This window comes from Ursus arctos, unplaced genomic scaffold (assembly GCF_023065955.2).
Source record: "Ursus arctos isolate Adak ecotype North America unplaced genomic scaffold, UrsArc2.0 scaffold_6, whole genome shotgun sequence".
Classification (NCBI taxonomy): Eukaryota; Metazoa; Chordata; class Mammalia; order Carnivora; family Ursidae; genus Ursus; species Ursus arctos.
Genome location: NW_026623078.1, coordinates 84,516,435 through 84,535,422, shown reverse-complemented (window position 1 = coordinate 84,535,422; position 18,988 = coordinate 84,516,435). Strand labels below are relative to the sequence as shown.

General features: G+C 64.4%; 2 protein-coding genes across 7 annotated transcripts in view; one reads left to right on the top strand and one right to left on the bottom strand.

Annotated features, from left to right (window-relative positions):
- Positions 1–5,255, top strand: part of LOC113247960 (maestro heat-like repeat family member 5) — a 68,031-nt gene extending 62,776 nt beyond the window's left edge. The window contains exons 25-30 of the mRNA XM_044380381.2: positions 2,593–2,769; positions 3,351–3,506; positions 4,135–4,257; positions 4,444–4,546; positions 4,784–4,858; positions 5,158–5,255. Coding sequence (XP_044236316.2) covers positions 2,593–2,769; positions 3,351–3,506; positions 4,135–4,257; positions 4,444–4,546; positions 4,784–4,858; positions 5,158–5,255 — 732 coding nt within the window. The remainder of the gene's footprint in view (positions 1–2,592; positions 2,770–3,350; positions 3,507–4,134; positions 4,258–4,443; positions 4,547–4,783; positions 4,859–5,157) is intronic.
- A 2,993-nt stretch (positions 5,256–8,248) lies between these two features.
- PTP4A3 (protein tyrosine phosphatase 4A3) overlaps positions 8,249–18,988 on the bottom strand; it is a 33,816-nt gene continuing 23,076 nt past the window's right edge. For 5 of the 6 annotated variants that reach the window (XM_044380379.3, XM_057307988.1, XM_044380378.3 and 2 more), the window contains exons 2-6: positions 15,381–16,276; positions 12,310–12,402; positions 10,444–10,574; positions 9,766–9,840; positions 8,249–8,812 (exon numbers count right to left, since the gene is read on the bottom strand). In XM_044380379.3, the coding sequence (XP_044236314.1) occupies positions 8,695–8,812; positions 9,766–9,840; positions 10,444–10,574; positions 12,310–12,402; positions 15,381–15,485 (522 nt within the window). In that variant the 5' untranslated portion in view covers positions 15,486–16,276 and the 3' untranslated portion in view covers positions 8,249–8,694. Of the gene's footprint in view, positions 8,813–9,765; positions 9,841–10,443; positions 10,575–12,309; positions 12,403–15,380; positions 16,277–17,418; positions 18,972–18,988 lie in introns of those variants that run through there. The other variant, XM_048212409.2, reaches the window with a different exon arrangement.

Genomic DNA, 18,988 nt, shown 5'->3' with positions numbered 1-18,988 from the left:
GGGGCTGGGGGTGGGCAGGGGGATCCAGAGCACTGCCAGCCCTGGGGCCTGCTGGGGTGGGGCAGGATCAGCGGACCTGGGGGGACAGAGCAGGCCGCAGGGCTGAGGGTCAACGTTCAGCTCAGCGCCCCCACACCAGAGAGGCGCCCTCTGCCAGGCCGTGTGGGACTGTTCCCTCCCCGCCTTCCCAGCCACCGTCTACCGTCAAACACGGACGGCACTTGCTGGGTGGTGGCCAGTGTCCGAGGAGGCCAGAGGTGCCGCCCACGCAGAAGGGCCAAGCTAATGGCGGCTTTAGCAAGGCGGACGTGCGTTTCTCTCGCAGGGGTGCGGCCATCCTGGTCTGCACTCTCGGGAGGTCAGGCTCCTTCTCGTTTGCTGTGCACCCCTGCCTCCAGCCCCGGGTGCTGCCCACTGTGTCCACTCCAGCCAGCAGCACACCCCATGCTTTGAGGGCACAACCCACACGGGCATCACTCACTTCCGCTCCAGTCGATGGACCGCGTGGTGGCGCTTCGGGGGGAGTCCATCTCCTGGGCACCCACGTGGCCACCGCAGCAGGAGCCCCCCTAGCAAGAGGCCCTTTGTGCTTGTTGGGAATTGTAAGAAGACGCCATCACCATGACGCCTAATGAAGCATTCCACTAGAAACCGTGCAAACACAGGCATGGAGTCAGCCAGCCGCGCCGCCAGCCTGCAACCGCCTGGCGCACGGCCCCTGGGACCTCGCCCCGCGGGACGCCTTGTTGGGCCCATCAGCACACGGCTCTGGGGGACTTCCATCCCCTTGGCCCAGGACCCCTCGCTCGCTTGGTTTCCCTCCCAGGTCGCTCCCACATCCTCTTCAGCTCTGCTGGTCTCTCCTCCCGTCCCCGGCCTGGCACTGGACCCGCCCCCCCCCCCCCCATTCTTCGGCCCTGTCTTCGCCGCTCCCTTGCTGACCTTCTCCAATCTTCGAGTACCATCGACTGGCCGACTGGCCCCAGATCTGCATCCCAACCCCAGCCCTGGACTCCAGCCGTGACTCACTGCTGGGATCCTAGCTGGCCTCTCAAACTCAGCATGTGCACAAACTCCTCGCCCCCAACCCCCCCCCCAGCCCAAACAGGTGCCTCCACAACCCTCATCTCAGCTGAGGGGGACCCCAAACCTTGGGGCCGTCCAGGCAATAAAAAAATCCCAAGAAAACCCAGAATGCACCTGTTCTCCCACTGCCCTGCTGCCCTCCCTGAAGCCACCAGCATCTCCCAGACGGGCACCCCCTACCTGGTCCCAATAGCTGCCCCTTCTCCTTTGCAGTGTAGGCTCCCCCAGCAGCCAGCCAGCTCCTGTGATGATTTGAATCAGTTTCTCCTCTGCTCACAAACAGGGCAGGCATGCTTCTGCCTCAGGGCCTTTGCACATGCCACACCCTCTGCTAGAATGCTTTTCCTGCACCTCTGTAAGAATTTCCTCAGTGGTCACCTTCTTGGTGACATCTTCTCTGATCCTACTTGAAATTAAAGTTTTGTAACCACCACCCCCACCGCCACCCCCCCCCCCCCGCCGCGGCCTCCACCACAGCCAGCTCCACCCCCACCCTGCTTTATCTTCTCTCAGATTGCTTGCCACCTTCTGACCCACATCGCGTTGTTCGTGCTTCATTTGTTTTCTGGTCCTTCCCATTAAACCCCATTCTGCCTGTTCCGTCCAACGCCAGAACCCCTGTCCTATATCCCAGTACCCTCGCTGCACCCAGTAGGTGCTCAGAAAGTGTTTGTTGCTGTTAACTCATTGGCTGAAAACGTTTAATATTCTAAACCAAACCAAACCAAAGAGCTCAGGAAGCCAATGACGTGGCCTAAAACTTGTTTTAGAGCTGTAAAAATCACCCTGGCTCTCACACGCTATCACTGATGAGGGGCCCAGTGGCGGGAAACACCCATTAGCCGACATCTTGCCATCCGGCCGTTCATCTGGACGGTTCGTGAATGCGAGGCAAACAAGACAAGCAGACAGAACTGGCTGAAAACGAACTCAGTCTTTTGTAAAGTAGTGTGAACGTGGGACATGGTCACTGAGATGGGAGGAGCCAGTGACCTCAGTCTGTGCACACCTGACCGACCTTGTCTCGTCCTGCCCCAGGGCCCCGGCTGACCCACAGGGAGGCCGGGAAGGGGGCAAAGGCAGGGTGAGGCGGAGGAAGGGGCGGGTGGTCTCCAGGACAGGGCGAGGGGCCTTCTGGCCAGCATGGTGACAGGAGAAAGAAACAGCTGGGAGCCCACTAGCAAGGGGGGTTAATATCCCTTAGCCCCAGGAGGACCCCCTCAGAGAGGGAAAGCCCTGTCCATGTCCACACAGCTCCTGGTGGGCAGACCAGAGCTAGGAGCACAGCTGCTGTGTGCAGAGCCAGGGTGGGATCCCAGTGAGGTTGGGGGGACGATGCCGGGCAGGCATGCAGGGGCGATGCAGGTGCCCCGGCCAGGATGGGGGCTGGGGTGGGGCCGCGGAGGGAGGGGCCGAGTTTGCTCCAGGTGCAAACAGCAGGGCTGGGTCAGGTATGGGAGCAGCCAGTCCCAGCGCCCTCAGCCCACCAGCCCCCGCCACCCCTAGGGAAGCCTGCTCTGTGGACAGCTGCCACCCTTCCTCAACGGCTTCTTCCAGAACAGCGAGCAGGTGGTCGTGCAGGTCATGGGCACCGTGTCCGACGTGCTGCACCGCCTGGGCGCACGGGGCGCGGCTGCCCAAAGCCTCGGGGTCGCCATCAACGCCCGCTCCTTTTTTGACGACGTGAGTGCCCCCAGGAGGAGGCAGCGTGCCCCTACTTGTGCTCCTCCTGTGACTATCTCAGCCCTTAAAGGCAGGGGGACCCCAGCTGCTGTCCACCTGGGCTGGGGAGGCAGACAAGGCTCTGGGGGGATACCTGGGTGTGCACCTGGGACACCTGGGCTGAGCCGAGCTGAGTGGCCACCAGGTGGCGCTCGTCCCCTTCCCCACGAGGCTGGACCAACAGCACCCTTCACCCTCCAGCCCTGAGGTCCTCACCTTCCTGACTGTCCCTCGTTCACAGCTACTGTTTCCCTTCACTGGGGAACTAGAGGGATAAGGCCCAGACCCCAGCTGCACTCATGACCCTTGGGTGGTCAGGATGAGATTGTGAGACATGAGTTCATGTCCTTGCAGAAGGCCTGGGACCCACAAGGGGGCCTTTCTGACGGGGGAGGCACTGCCCTGCCCCAGGGGCCCGGAGCCTGGTGAGGGCTCTGCTGCGGGAACTGAGCCCCATTCCCTCCATAGGGTGGGGGTCCCAAGTTGGGTGGAGACTGGGGCCCCAGGTGGGTTCAGCTGTGGCTCTGAGCCCTGCCTTGCAGGAGCGGGATGGGATCCGGGCGGCGGCCATGGCATTGTTCGGGGACCTGGTGGCAGCCATGGCAGGCAGGGAGCTGAGTGGCCTGCGGACCCAGGTACACCAGAGCATGGTGCCCCTGCTCCTGCACCTGAAGGACTGCTGTCCAGCCGTCATCACGGTCAGTGCCTGCCGGGGGGCTTTCCCTGGGTGCGCTGGGAAGACACAGGTGGCCGGGGCCACGGAGCGAGGCTCTGCAGAGGGCAGTAGGGCCACCTGAGGGCAAGTCTGCTCCCTGGGGCAGCAGTGTGGACCTGAGGTGGTTTCCCTGGTGGACTGAGGTCCACCCTGTGCACACGTGCACACACACACAAGCACACGTGCTCACGTGCAGCCGTGCGGTCTGTGGGGGCAGCCCCTGGCCATTCCGCTCGCTGCTGCGTCCCCAGCACCCGACACAGGCTGAGGGCTCGGGTCGTTCACTGAACTTGGTGAAATGATCAAGCTTCCCTATGTGCCAGCCAGGCCCTGTGCTGAGCCCAGGAAGACACAGCTCGGCCTCCCCGGGGTCCTGGTCATCAGGAAGAGAGGCAACAAGCGGCCAGTTCCCAAAGGAATGGGGGGAATGCGGCCAGGCACTGGGGCAGGAGTGAGGGCTCCCCGGGGGCAGAGGGTGGGCTGAGAGCACAGCTGGGGAGGACAGCATCGGGCCTCAGACTCCACACGGAGCTCGTGGTCTGGGGAGGGGACAGACCTCCCTCGCGGAGCGCGTGGGCAGCCGGTGACCCCTCCCGTGGCTGTCCCCGCAGCAGGCCAAGTTTGCCCTCTACCGCTGCGCCGTGCTGCTCCGGTGGCGGCTGCGGCACACCCTCTTCTGCACGCTGGCCTGGGAGGGGGGCCTCAGCGCCCGCCACTTCCTCTGGACCTGCCTGGTGAGGGGCCCGGGGCGCAGGGACACGCTGCCGTGGGGAGGAAGGCCGGGCTGGGGGGCTAGGGCCAAGCTCCAGGCTTGGGGCTCCCCTGTGCTCCTCACCCCACACACAGCCCCAGGGGCCTCAGGGGTGGGGCCTGGCCGGGGTCCGTGGTCCAGCGAGCACAGCACGCTGTCCTCCGGCCAGATGACCCACAGCCAGGAGGAGTTCAGCATCCACTTGGCGCAGGCCCTCAGCTACCTGCACAGCCGCCACCGTCACATCAAGACCTGGGCGGCGCTCTTCATCGGTGAGCGGGGGTGGCCAGGCTCCGGAACCCTCCGGGCCTGCCCCGCCTGAGTGCCCTGACCCTCACCTGCCCTGGTCCGCCCACTAGCACCTGCCAGGCTACCACAACACAGCCCAGGGTCCGCCGGCAAGAGAGGAGGGGTGGTGGGTGAGGGGCCCCAGAAGGGCAGGAGAGGGTCTGAGCCCCCACCCGCCAGCAAGCCCCCCTGCGCCGCCAACTCCTCTGTCTGTCACACAGGTTACACCACCTGCTACCATCCCCAGGCCGTGTCCCAGATGGTGAACAGTGTCGACACAAACCTGCTGTTCTCCAGTAAGCAGCCCCGTGTCTGCCGGCGTCCCTCCCAGCCCACCTCTGGGGTGTGAGACGGGGGCTCACACCCACTCACACCACCCGAGGCTCCCAAAAGTCTGGGGCGTGGAACAGGTGGGGTGGGGGAGGGCAGCCCCCCAGGCCTGGGAGGCAGAGGAGGTGGGGTCTGGGTGACGTTCCCCTGCCGCCCGCACCCCTGCTGGAAGGAGGGTCTGGGACCCCCGGCTCCCTCCACCAGGGTGGGGCTGTGGGCAGACGGGACCCCGAGTCACCTCTGATTTGTGTCTCCTCCCCTGGAGCTTTTGAAGATCTCAAAAAAGACCCAGAGCCCGGAATCCGGGAATTTGCCACCAGACAGTTCTCCTTCCTTCAGACGGTGGCAGCCAGACCGCAGTGACCTCCGGCCGTCCTCCCTCACCCCCCTCCTCCTCCCCTGTGCCCACCAAATCGGTCAGCCCTGCCCCGTCCACAAAGAGCTTGGTTGCATAACATTTTTCCATTTGAAAGAAAGATCTAGATTCAACAAAGAAGCGTCACACCTGTCGGCTCCCTGGCCACGACCTCACGGCCCCAGAGGACCGAGGCAAGCCCAGGGGACACCAGCAGGCCTGGCGGATGGGGGGGTGGGGGGCAGAGCAGGTCTCCCAGAGACGAACTGTGAAGTCTGTGCAGGGTCCCGCCAATGACAGCCCCCGCACTCGTGGAGGTCAGGGGACTCCACCTGACCACAGCCCAGGCCATGCCTGCCAGCGTCCTGCGCGCAAAGGCCCTCTGAGGGCAGCCACAGTGGAATGGAGCCATTCGCCAGGGCTGCCCCCACGCCTGAGCCTTCAGCTCATCTCTGGCTTGGAGCTCTAGAGTCACCAAGGGCTGGCAGTAGGGAAACGGTCCCTTGGCGGGTCTCCTCAGTATAGGGGACTCCAGGTCTCCCTCCACCCTGAGCCCGATCCTCGTGGGCCCGTCAGGGCCGGCACCTGGGGTTGGCAGCAGACCCAGCCCGGGCCGGAGCCAGGCCCTCCCGATGCGGCCTGGAGGAGCTGTGTGGCCTGAAGCAGGGCCTCTGCTCTCACAGCCTCAGCGAGTCCATCTGTAAAATGGGTAGTAAGACCTTCCTCCCAAGATCCCTCGCAGGGCTGAGTCCAGAGGAGGTTCCTTCCTAGCAGGGACCCCCCACCTCCCAGGCAGCCACCTGGAGGCCCACCTGACCTTCAGCCAGGTCCTCCCTTCTCAGACTTGGTTTCCCACATGGAAATGGGCAGGTGGGTCTTTCCCTTGCCTGCTGAAGTTCTTCCTAGGGCCTCACCCCCAGGCTGTCCCTCTCAGGACCCCCACCAGACCAGCCAGCCCCCCACCAGCCTTACCTGCCAGGTGAAAACACAGACCCCCCTCCACACCTTTGTGCAGGAAGCTTTTTCCACCTGGGGCACCTTCCCCACTCTCTCCCGTCTGGGGGCCTCCACACTGCCCCATCTGAGGACGAGCCCCGCCGGAGGGAACCCCCACCCCAGCCCCTCCGCAGCCCCCCAGGGCCTGAGCCTCCCCTCCCTTGCACCAGACAAACTCCCAGGCTCTCACCCCACCCCACCCCTAGAGACTGTGAGCCCCTCGGGTCAGGGATGCAGCTGCACGGGGCTGGCACGGGGGAGGCCCCGCAACTTGGATGGTGGGTTGAAGAAATACAGCAACCTTCACGGAGCACGAATTTGCTGGCTCCGATGTTTCATTTGGTAGAGCTTCGGGCCCCCTCTCTCCCTGGGAGCCCAGAAAGAGCTGGGATCTGCAGCCACCATCTTATCCGTCCCTCCAGCTCTGAATAGAGCCGCCCAAGGAGTGACGGGGGCGGGGGGCTTGCCTTTTCCCGACTCCCATCCTGTGCACTGACCCCCACGGATGCTCTGACCCCCTGGCTGGGGCATGAGGGATGTGCTCTTTTGGAATCAAGGAGTGGGTTAATGGGGTCCCCGTGGTCCAGCCTGGTGACTGTGGTCCCTGAAAGGACCCCTAAAAGGGGGGTTTCATCCTCTGGCCCCTACTGGGCAGTGGGCAGGCCTCCTCCACACTCTGCTCCGGGAAGTCTGGTTCAGTGAAAACTTGGAGCGGGTGGGCCTGGAGCCGACAGTGGCACGACAGACAAGCCTCGAGTCTGGGATCGGGGCGGGCCCAACTCCTACCTAGCAGGGCGGCTGGGCTCTGTGGAGCCGGCCACATGGACAGCGCCCCATTTACAGTGCCAGCGGTAACAGTGCACTGCCAGGCCAGCTGCAGCAGGCCGGGGGACAGAGGGACGGGCCTGTGTCTCCCTTGGTCAACCCCCAGAGCCCCGAGGAAGGGGCGGCCCACGCAGCACCCCAGGGCCCTCCGGCCAAGTACTAACAGGACGGGCCCAGGCAGGGCACCTGCCTCCATGCACACGACTCTGGGCTGAGGCCTGGCCGCTGCCCCTCCTGGGCACACCGCCTCCCCTGGGAAAACGGGTCCCGACCGGGTAGCTGGTGGAGCCCTTCCCCGCAGACCTGTCCCCGAGTGTGTGTCGGGCGCAGGACGGAGGGAGGGAGGTGAAGGCAAGGGAGATGCAGGTGGGAGAAGGCCTGATGCCAGGCCCAGAGCTGTGACTCCTGACAGGCACTGGGTCCCAGCGACTGGGAGAAATGCCATCAGCGAAGGCCCCTGGGTAGTGTTCACAGGTGGGTCACAGTGCCTGGGGACAGGGAATCGCACAGACACCCACCCCCACCCCCCAGCCTCTCCACACGCCAGCCAGGCCACCCTGGGCCCCCTCTTCCTGGCTGTGCCCCGCACAGGGAAGGGCTGGCCCCCAGCTCTGGGAGACCTGAGCATGGCAGTCCACACCCCCAGCATGCCTGCCGGCCCCTCTTGCACCCCCAGACTCACTCACCCTGTGGGCCCTAGGGTCACTCTCTGCCCTCTGGCCTCCCCTCCCTCTCCTGGGCCGATGGGATGGCATGTCCCTCCACCTGGAGCCAAGCCAGTTACCCCCGTCTACACCCTCCTCTGGGCCTTTAGGGCTGAAACGAGGACACCTGGTGGGGGCAGGACTGAGCGGCCACCCCACTGGACACGAGGCCCTGAGGAATTACCGAGCGAGCCCCAGCCTGTCTTATAGAGGGGCGACACTGGTGATCCGTCCTTGCCTTCTGATGCCCCAGCCCTCCTTCCCAAAACATGGCAAGGCACCAGGGCGGGGCCCCACCCAGGCCACGTGGGAGTGATGCTCGCTCTGCCCCATCCAGGGAGCGCGGGGACCCAGCACGGACGCCAGGGGGAGCCCCACTGCAGCCGGCAGGAGGGCCTCCCTGGGCTCCACTCGGTCTCCCAAGGCCCCGGTCCACCCCGCCCGGCCCCGCACCCCGCTCTCCAGGCACACACAGCCACAGGAACCTGTTTTATTGCCTTCGAGTGTCCAGGACATCTGATGGTCTCCAGACCCCATAATTGAAAGTGCAGGTCGGGGCGAGAGGCCGTGGAGCTGGGGTCAGGCCCAATGGCTAAAAAATACACCTGCTCCCTGACAAATGAGCCTGAGAGGAAAGCTGCCCGGGAGACCCTGCAGGAGGGCAGGGGTTAAGAGGGTCAGGCGCGCCCCATCTAAGCCTCAGAGAGACAAGGCCCAGAGGCAGAGACGCAGGGCAGGGGGACGAAGGGAAGCGCGGGTCCCCAGAGCGGCGGACTCGGGCACACGGAGACACGGGGAGAAACAGAAGGAGCCAGCACAGGACAGGCAGGGCGAGCTGGACCCGCTGGACGGGGTGCTGAGGGCCGGGAGAGAAGGCAAGCCGGCAGCGGGGGGCGCGGGGTCCCCGCTCGCAGCCCCTGGGCTACATGACGCAGCACCTGGTCTTGTGCGCGTGCGGCTCTTTGAACCGCAGTCTCTGCTTAGGCCGGTATTTTTCCAGGTAGGTGAGCTGCTTGCTGTTGATGGCTCCACGCCGCTTCCTGGGGAGACGGGACAGGGGTGCAGTCAGGCCGGATGGTGCAGCACCACCCAGCTCCAGGGAGGGCCTCCGCCCTGGCTATTCCCCCTGCTGGCATCACCCCTCCCCTACCTGCTGTCACTGCTGATGGTCCTCAGCTCCCCTTGCTATCACCTCCTCCAGCACCCCCACGGCACCCACCCTCCCAAGGCCCCCTCGTTTACTCGGTACCACCCCACCCCCAGGCCACGGGCTCCTACAGGGACACAGGGTAGAGCCTGGGCATCTCGCAGCCCAGGAGGGAGGGAGGAACAGGGGGACCTCAGGTGACAGGTGACAGGATGTGGGGGACACCTAAGGCTGCCCACCACGCCCTTCAGGAGGGCATCCGTCCCCACCCACCCAAGATCTCGAGCATAGCCGTGGACTGCTCTGGCCAACGAAGTGCGAGCAGAAGAGACACACGTCTGCCAGGCACGGCTTCCAGAGCCCCTCCAGCCCCAAGACTAGCAACACTGGAGGAGGGCTGCTCGCCAAGAGCCCCAGGGTCCCCGAGCGGAGCCCCCACTCCACCGCGTGGAAGGGTCATAGGAGCGAGGAACAAGTCTGAGCTGTGCTCATCGCTGGGGTTTGGACCTGCCAGTGCCACCGCCTGTCCCCATCCACGCAGCCGCAGGCCATGGAGTGGGGAGCCTCTCCCCACCCACACCTCCCAGCACCAGGAGCCACACACAGGGACCAGTCCTCGTCCGGTGGACGGCCGGGCTATGGGGCCCACACGAGTGCGTCACTACCCCAACATGAGGCTGCATGGGACTGGGGACATCTCTGAGGTCACCCTGTGGCCAGCGGTCAGGAGTGCCCGCTGGCAAGACGCTGGGCCCTACAGGGTGGGGAGTGCAGAATAAGGGCCCCCGAAACCCAGACCCCTGAGAGCACAACTGCCCTCCACTCCCACCCTCGCTGGCCACTCACTGTCGGATGAACTGGATGGCATCTTCATACTTCATCCCGCTCTCGATGAGAGCCAGTGCTACGAGGACCGGAGCCCTGGGGGCAGACGCAGGGCTGAGTCATCAGCCCTTCCCTCACCATCCCCCACCCCTTTCCCTGACAGGCCGCCACTGAAGGCACAGGGCAATGCCTTCTCTCTCACACCCACCAAAAAGCTGCCCAGGCTCCCCCAGGGCAGCCCCCTCTCCCACAGAGGGCCTAGGTGGCAGCTGAACCCGACCACTTGCTGCGTGGCCCCAGGTGGGCCAGGCACCCTCTCTGTGCCTCCGGCTCCCCGAGTGTAAAGCTGATGAGTCAAAGGGAGGGGAGCTGCTGGGCATGTGTCTGGCCTGAGATGAGGGCTTGATACTGGTCATCAACCCCGCTTGCCAGTCCTTGCCCTGAAACTGGGGGTGTGCTGCCCAGGTCACTGAGTGACACCTGGCGGTAAGGGGTGGGTCTTTGCGTCTGGGGAGCGGGCTGGCAGCTCCTTCAGCTGGAGCATAGGGACCCACGTTGCAACCCAGCAGCAGGGAGTGGGGTCACACTTGGGGAAGGACTGCCCCCCTGTGGTCACGTGACGGGGGCCTGGCACCCACACATAAGAGCACGTCAGATCCCAGAATCCTGCCGTTCAGCAAGCCCCGTGCCCCAGCTCACCGTCCCAGGCCGGCTACACAGTGAACGGCCACACAGCTGCCCGGGTCATCACAGAACTTGGCCTTCAGCAGGCTCAGCCAGTCCTCCACCACTTTCCCGGGCGGGGGCGCCCCGTCGTCAAACGGCCAGTCCTGCGGAGGGCAGAAGCCCGTGAGGCTGGGGGCCCGGGCCAGCTAGCCCCTGGCTGGGACAAGGTGGGCACTCTGAGAAGCACAGAAGGACCCCACGAGGGTGAGACAGCAGGCCCCGGAGGGCAGAGAGCTGGCCAGGCATGCGGTCCCTGCGGCGAGGCTCCTCCTCTCCTGCTTACTGCCACTGTCCCCATCTCCAGGAAGCCCTCCTGGAACACCCTGCCCTCTTCTTTCCTGAGCACAGTGAGCCCTACATCCCCTCCCTGCCAGCCCGCGCTGGGACTCCAGGGTCACAGCCTGACCCTTACCAGCCTGAGTGTGTCTGGGTCGGCAGGCCCAAGGGGTCTGGGCCGCAAGCACGGCTGACACGTGCCTCTTCCTGTCCCCAGCCCCCAGCCCAGCTGCGCAAAGCAGGCTCAGCCCAGGAAGGAGTGAAGGAAGGGCAGTAGGGTGAGCCCCATTGTTCTGGGCGGTGGGTTCCAGACAGTTACAGCTGGAACCTCTCCAGACATTGGGGGATTCACTCAGTTTTGAAAACTCAGCTGTATACTGCCCACCTCTCCAGGCACTCTGGACAGGCGAGCCTGCAGGGTTAGCCCGGCCCAGGTCACTGCCATGAGCACGGAGATGCTGAAGTCCGGGTCAGGACTCGGGTGGGGCAGAGGGGGCTGGCCCAGAGCCAGAGCCGTCTGGCACAGAGGGAGAGTCCACATGGCCCACCGAGGCTGACGGGGAGGTGCGTCCCTGAGGAAAGCTAGTGTCTAAGGGATCTTCTGATGCTGGGCAGGCCGAGCCCCACAGAGCTGGGTGGGGCCGCTGGACCCCCGCTGCCCTCATCCCTGCTCCGAGCCTTGGGCAGCCCTGCACCAGGAGAGATGCCGCAGCCCTGTGGCCCGTCCTGCAGGCGGGCAGCAGCACAGCCACCCCACCCTTTGCCTGCTCTTGGGTCCCCAGGGCCAGGGGACCAAGGAAACAGCTCCCAGGCTCCCTTCCCCACAGCTCCGCAGAGAGCTTCCCCAGGGAAGGCCCAGGTGTGCCGGCCCTCCCCTCCGCACCAGAGTGCTGCCCACTGACGCCCCGAACAGCAGGCAGCAAGACACACAGGAGCCCCCACCGCCGCCACCAACAGCCCTGGCCCGAGGACCCCTGTTGTTCCACACGGCTCAGGACACCTGCACAGGCAGGGCTGTGGAGGTCAGAGCTCCAGCCACCTGGCTGCGGGAAGGGCGGCGGCAGGGGGCTATGATGAAAGTACCGCTCCCAGGCGCTGCGGTTCCAGCACCTTCCGGGCGTGGCCTCAGACAGCGGCTGACCCGAGCCTCAGGTTCGCCCTGGCAGAGTCCCACGGGGGCTGTTGTGCGGTGAGCAGCGGTGGCGCCTGTCTGCTGCGGCACTGGGGAGACTCTGCCTTGGGAGCCACAGCGGTGCATCAGGCACGTGCGCCCGCCTCCTGGGCCCCACTGGCCAGGCACAAGCTCAGAGCTCAGCCACTCTAGACATGTGCCCAAACATCACGTGGCCCGGGCACACCAACATGCCAGGGTGGGGGGGGACAAGAACCATGCGGCCAGGCCCTGCATGCCCGCCTCCCAGCAAGGGGCTCCACACTCACAGTCCAGCCCGCCGCCCCCCCACCCCGGCATCAGTGGTGCTCCCAGAGCCCCGAGGCCCCCACCACGACAGTGATGCCATCCCCCCTCCCCCGGCATCAGCAGTGCTACCCCGAGGCCCTCACCACGACAGTGATGCCATCCTTCTCCAGAGGGGCCTTGTCATAGGTCACTTCGCACACTCGCACAACGGTGGTGGCCCCGTACTTCTTCAGGTCCTGGCGGGCAAGAGGACGAACGCAGGCTGGGCAGGGGCTGAGGGCGCAGGGTGCGCACCCCCCCGTCCGGGGCCCCCAGGGCAAGGCCATGCCCCTCAACGAAACAGAAAGGCTGATGCCCAGCAGAACCACCAGTGGTGGGCTTTCGCGCCCGACGACTCACTATGGGGAGAAGGGGACTTCCTGCTGCTTCCGGGCAGGCTGTCCGCACCTGCTCTCACTGCAAAGTGGCCAGCCCGTCATAAGCCCAGCTTCCAGCACATTCCCACCCTCATCCTGGGTGCTCGGGACCCCCCATGGCGCCAGCATCTCCCAGACAAAGCAGGAGCAGGACAATCCTGGCCAGGGTCTCGTGGACGGGTCCCACCGAGGGCACAGCTGGACCCCACAAGAGGGCCTGCAAAATCTCCAGGGGCAGACCTCAGCAGGCGGGGGGGCCTCAGAGGCCACAGGGCCGGCACCTGCTCTGTGACAGGAAGGAGCCAGGCCCTGCACACCCGCGGGGAAGCCCCAGGCTACCAGAGAAAAGGTCAAGTTCACAGCCAGGCTGTTTATATTTACCCTCTAAGGGCGGGGTGGGGGCTGTCCACTCCACAGGAGCCAATGCTGGGGCTGCTCCCACCCCACCTGCTCCAACAGCTATTCTGAGAGTAGTGAGCAATTATCTGCTGGACTCTCCTCATCATGCGGTGGGGACATGGGACACAATGAGGGCAAGACACCGCTATTCTGAGAATGCAGCACACAGGAAAGTGGGCGGGGCTCTGAGGCCACGGGGTCACCTCAGAATCCCTCTGTGCATGCAGAAAAGAGGGAGGCACCTGCCCAGGCCTGAGCACTGACCCTCAACACAGACTCACCTTGACCCTGGTCACACACTGAGCCCTGACTGTGGTCACATTCTGAGCCAAGATCCTGGTCACACTCTGAGCCCTCACCCTCAACAAGGTCTGACCTTGACCCCGGTCACACACTGAGCACTGACTCCGGTCATACTCAGAGCCCTGCCCCTGGTCACACTCTGAGGCCTGATCCTGGTCACACCCTGAGCCCTGACCCTGGTCACACCCTGAGTCCTGCCCCTGGTCACACTCTGAGGCCTGATCCTGGTCACACTCTGAGCACTGACCCTGGTCACATCCTGAGCCCTGACTCTGGTCACATCCTGAGCCCTGACTCTGGTCACACCCTGAGCCCTGACCTTGGTTACACGCTCAGGCCTGACCCTGGTCACACGCTGAGTCCTGATCCTGGTAACACTCTGAGCCCTGACTCTGGTCACATACTGAGCACTGACCCCGGTCACACTCGGAGCCCTGTCCTCAACACACGCTGAGCCCTGATCCTGGTCACACCCTGAGCCCTGACCCTGGTCACACTCTGAGGCCGGACCCTGGTCACACTCTGAGCCCTGACCCTGTCACACACTGAGCCCTGACCCTGGTCACACTCTGAGCCCTGACCCTGTCACACACTGAGCCCTGACCCTAGTCACACCCTGAGCCCTGATTGTGGTCAGACTCTGAGCCCTGACCCTGGTTACACACTGAGCACTGACCCCGGTCACACTCGGAGCCCTGCCCCTCATCACACGCTGAGCCCTGACCCTGGTCACACTCTGAGGCCTGACCCTGTCACACTCTGAGGCCTGACCCTGGTCACACGCTGAACCCTGATTCCGGTCACATGCTGAGGCCTGACCCTGGTCACACTCTGAGGCCTGACCCTGGTCATACTCTGAGCCCTGACCCTGGTCACACTCTGAGGCCTGATCCTGGTCACACTCTGAGCACTAACCCTGGTCACACTCTGAGGCCTGACCCTGGTCACACTCTGAGCCCTGACCCTGTCACACACTGAGCACTGACCCTGGTCACACTCGGAGACCTGACCCTGGTCACATGCTGAGACCTGATTCTGGTCACATGCTGAGCCCTGACCCTGGTCAACTGCTGAGCCCTGATCCTGGTCACATGCTGAGCCCTGACCCTGCTCACATACTGAGCCCTGACTCCTGACCCTGGTCACAGACAGACCTGAGCCCAGTCACAGGCTGACTGCCGGACTGAGTCTTTCCCCAGGTCCTGCTGTTACCTCAAGGGTCTCTGTTGTGAAGAGGGGCAGCCCTCCTCTGCAGGGCTCTTGGCACAGTGTCCAGGGCCCAGGCCCCTGATGGCACGGTGCCCCCTGCCTCCGTCTACACAGTGTTCGAGGTCCTCTTGCGCCCCAGTCCCTGTTTCATTAAAATGAACACCCATGGGGGGGCTGCTCTCACGTTGCAGAGGGAAGGGCTGAGGGGCTGAGACCATAAATGCATTTACATGCAGCTGCAGGCTCTGCAAACTGCAAGGAGCTCTGCAGAGGCCCGACTCCCACAGGAGGGTATGTGGAGAGCTGCAGGCTCTGCAAACACATGTGGTCACACCGACAGTGGCCACTCCTCCTTGCAACCAGCTCAGACTCTTGCCCAGCCTCTCCTCCCAGACATCTTCTCCCTGAAGCCTCCGGCCCAGCCCGTTCTAACCCACGGCCTCCCTAAGAGCCAGCGGGCTTCCTGAAGCCTGGGCTGGCCACGGAGCTGAACTTCATGCTGGGCCGGCCTATCTGCCTGCCCCAGCTGTTTCAGCAGCCACTTCTCACAGTGGGACCCCTCCCTCCTCCTTCCCGCACAGCCTCTGCACAGAGGCCCACAGCCAGCCAAGGGCCGCTCCAGCCGCAGGCCGTGGCTGCGGAGGAGATGCCCGCTGTTCCTTCCACCTCTGAGCCGGCCTCCCTCTACTTCGCGTGGAGCCCCCGTGTCCTAGCCGTCCTACCCTGCAGGCCGCCCGGGAGCTGCTGACCCTCCCACGGAGCTCCCCCGGCCCCGGGACGACAGCTCTGCTCTGAAGGGCAGTACTTGGTTCGACAGCCCCGAACCCCCCCCCCCCCCCCGCCACCGACACGAGGGAAGCGTGTGGGACATGCGGCCGGCCGCTCACCTGGACGAAGGTGCTCAGAGTGGCGTTGGTGGGGTTGTGCGTGATCAGGAAACGCATGCCCTTGTAGCTCACCTCCACGGGGGCGGGCCGGTTCATGCGTGCCATCTCCTCCGGAGGCGGAGTAAGGCCCGGGGAGGGGCGGCACGGGGCTGGGGGCCGCACCGGGGAGGCCCCCTCCACCCCCCAGGCCCGAGGAGACTGAGATCCCTGTGCTTGTCCGACAGACAGAAACCGCGTTGTCAATCCGCGGCCCCCACACAGATACTGTGCAAACACCTGGGAGGTGGAGGGGCCGAGGGGCGAGAGTGCAGCTCTTTACAAAGAGAAGGAAAGACACAGCCCCCAGGGGAGAGCGGCGGTCCCCGCGCCCGCCTCTGGGAGCTGGGTAACGACGAGGGGCAAAAGTAAAAATAAGGACAACCAAACCCCGGCCAAGAAAACCTCACAAAGCCCAGAGTGAGTCTGCCGCCGGGGCCCTGCCCAGCGCTGTCTGCATCAGTGGACAGGCGAGCGGCCCCCTGCGCTCAAAGGTGGGCCCAGTACCCTCAAGGACCAGACGAAACCTGAACTTGAACTGAACCCACAAAGCAGCCTGGGTGGGGGGTAGCGGCAGCCGTGGCGGCGGGCGGGTCTGCACTCAGGGCCTCTGTCACGTTACCCCATCGGGGTAGTGCGAGTCCTGGAGACGGCCCGGGGGCTCAGGCAGCAGAGGCGGCCCAGGGCCGGACAGCAGGGGCCATCGGTGGGCGAGGGCAATGGTGAGGGCCAGAGGCACAGGGGCCTCCTCAGCAGCACGTGTGGCAGTGATGTTGGGCCCGGCAGTATTCAGAGCTGCCCCACGAGGCCCTCTCCATAAATCCCAGGCTGGTCAGCAGCAGGCAACGTCTGCAGGAGGACTGGAAAGAAAATGAACAGACAAGGGGTCACTGGGAACCCCTGCCTCCGGGGAGGGGTGCGAGTCTGCCCACCCCCGCTGTCGCAGACGATGCTTCCCTAGGGCCCTGATGCAGGATGGTGCTGAGAGAGTGACTCTCATCAGGCCTCAGTTTCCCCACCTGGGAGCACAGGAAGGACAGCTCCTGCCAGGGCGGACTCAGAGGGCCCTGCCAGCCCACAGGATGGAGTGAAAAAGGACAGAGGGAGGGATTCCAGGGATACACACCCCAGGAGCGTCCTACACCCCAATGAGCAGAATTCAAGGCAGTCTGTAGCAACAGGGGCCTGCCTTCCCCACCCCAAACCTGGTCCCCCCTTTGCAGCCTGTGACCAGCAGACACCCATCCCCAGCCAAGGACAGCCACGCTGCTCTGTGGAATTTCGGGCCTCTGTGGAATTTCGGAGCCCAGATCGTTCTGGGGCGGCCAGTCCTCCAGGAGAGGGGCTCAGGCACGGACGCCGAAGTGCCAGGGCACAGTGCGGAGAGGGGGTTGCTGCCCCGTTCGTGGCTGTAAACCACCTCAAACACGTCTCCATGTGTCCCATGGGATACTCTGGCTCCCGCCTGCCTCCACCCCTCTGCTGTCTCCACTACTCACCCACAGGGCTGGCCAGGCACGGGAGTAAACAAGCGGGCCTCTGCCCTCGGGGAGCTCGGAGAAGCAGAGGCCGACCACAGCGGCCAAAGGGCCAGCCGGCCACCCGCACGTGCCAAGGCGTGACAGTGCAGGTGGCCAGGAGTGGCTCACACTGTGATGGCCCCAGGGAAGGACACCGCCAGGCCACTGAGCCAGCTATCAGGCACCTCCACACCTGTCTGCCCCTCTCTGGGCCTCAAAGTTCCTGGGCCAGGGACCCCAGCAGAAGCACCCAGCCCCACCCCCACCCCCACAGAGGGGCTGGGAGACCTTGGGCAGTCAATGACCTCAGTAACCCTATCTGCACAATAAGGAGTTATATAAGATGCCCCCGTGGTCCCTCCAGCTGTGACCCTGTGGTCAGCAGACCCCTCCAGCCACTGAATGTGGCCCCAGCCCCACCCACAGCACTCTCATCTGCTCTCCCAGCCAGGCCCTCCGTCCCCCAACCCACCACCTCTTACCTTTGTCCCTGCCCCAGCACCCCCTTCTCCAGCTGTCCACCAGGCAAGCAGAGCTCGTGGAGTCTCAGCCTAGGTGCAGGAAGCCCCCAAGGCCTGGGACCCCGGGCAAGAAAGGACCAGCTGCCCCGGTGTTCCTGGGCTCAGGGCAGGTGGCACACCTCACCCTCTACCCTGCACCATGGTCCTGGGAGGGCTGAATGGGGAGTGTCCCAGGAGGGGAGAAAAGGCAGAGGGAAGGAAGCCTGTCCTGGTTCAGCTAGCCCTAAACCTGAGCCATCCCAGAGCAAGCTTCAGCTCAGAGTGCAGGTGAGGAAAGAGACAGCCGCAAGCGCCCTGAACAGCACACAAACACCTGTCCCTCCTGGGGCAGCAGGATGTCCCCGAGTGTGTGTGTGCACGTGCGTGTTTACCGGAAAGTAAGAAGAAAGGCCCAAGGAAGCCACAGGACTACAGATCTCTCCCTGCGGGGCTGACCTGCCATCTCACTGCCCACAGATGTTGGGCACGGGGGGAGGGAGACCCATGGGCAAGAGCAGAGGGCCTAGCTCTGCTGCCCAGTATCCCCAAACAGGTCCTCAGGGCTGAAGGCTACAGGGCAGGGAAGGGCCACTCTCCTGTCCCCTTGAGCCTGAAGTTGCCCCCTACCAGCAGGGGTGAGGGGTTAGACTGCTGGGGGACAGGCAGCAGAATCTAGGCTAGAATGGGGTCAGGGGTCTGGGCCAAGGTTGGACCAACCCCAGGCTGGGCTGGGGTCTTGCCACACACCCCACTTGTCTGTGCAGAGTCTGGGCCCCCACACCCAGGTGGGAGCAAGCAGTGATGCCTCACTCCCCAGAGAGGGGCCCTTCCTCCCAACCACACCCCCTCTGTGAGGCCCCAGGGCACCTAAGCAGGGGTGACCCAAGCTGGCCAGCAACCAACCCCTAGGCCCACCACCATGAGGCAAGAGCCCTACTTGTCCCCGATGTGTCCCCTCTGGCCTTCCTGCCAGGGGCCCCATAACCCAGCTCCTGGGACCCCAGCCAGCCTCCTCCCACCTGAGGGCACTGAACCCTCTGCTGTGTCCAGAGCAGCCATCCTTTGGAGACCCCGTTAGGGAACCACAGTCCTCCCTGTCTGCAGATGAGTAAACAGGCCAGAGAAAGACAGCAGGACCTTCTCCGGACCCTGACCACACAGACTCTGTGAAGTTCCTCGATCTCAAGTCTAGGAGGCAAGAACAACACTCAACCCCAGTTTATAAGAGGGAAAATCCAGATTCGGAGGGTCTGTAGCCCACATTCATAGCCCGGTCATAGCCTGTTTGAACCCGAAGGGCTTCAGAGAGGGCCAGCCCCTCCCGACCCAGGCCCCTGCATGATCCGGGGAGACGCGGAGAATTACAGCTCAGAGAGGTCCCAGGAGAGGTAAAGCAGGGGCGTGGGAGCACTGTGGGCAAGGCTGGGACCTGGCAGCTCGTGTGGGGTCTTGGCGGGGGCCACCACTTCCAGTGCTGCTTAAGCCCCGTGCCGCATGGGGTCTGGTTCCATGGGTGCAGCCCCCTCCCCGGGCTGAGGCTGAGGTCCTCCCG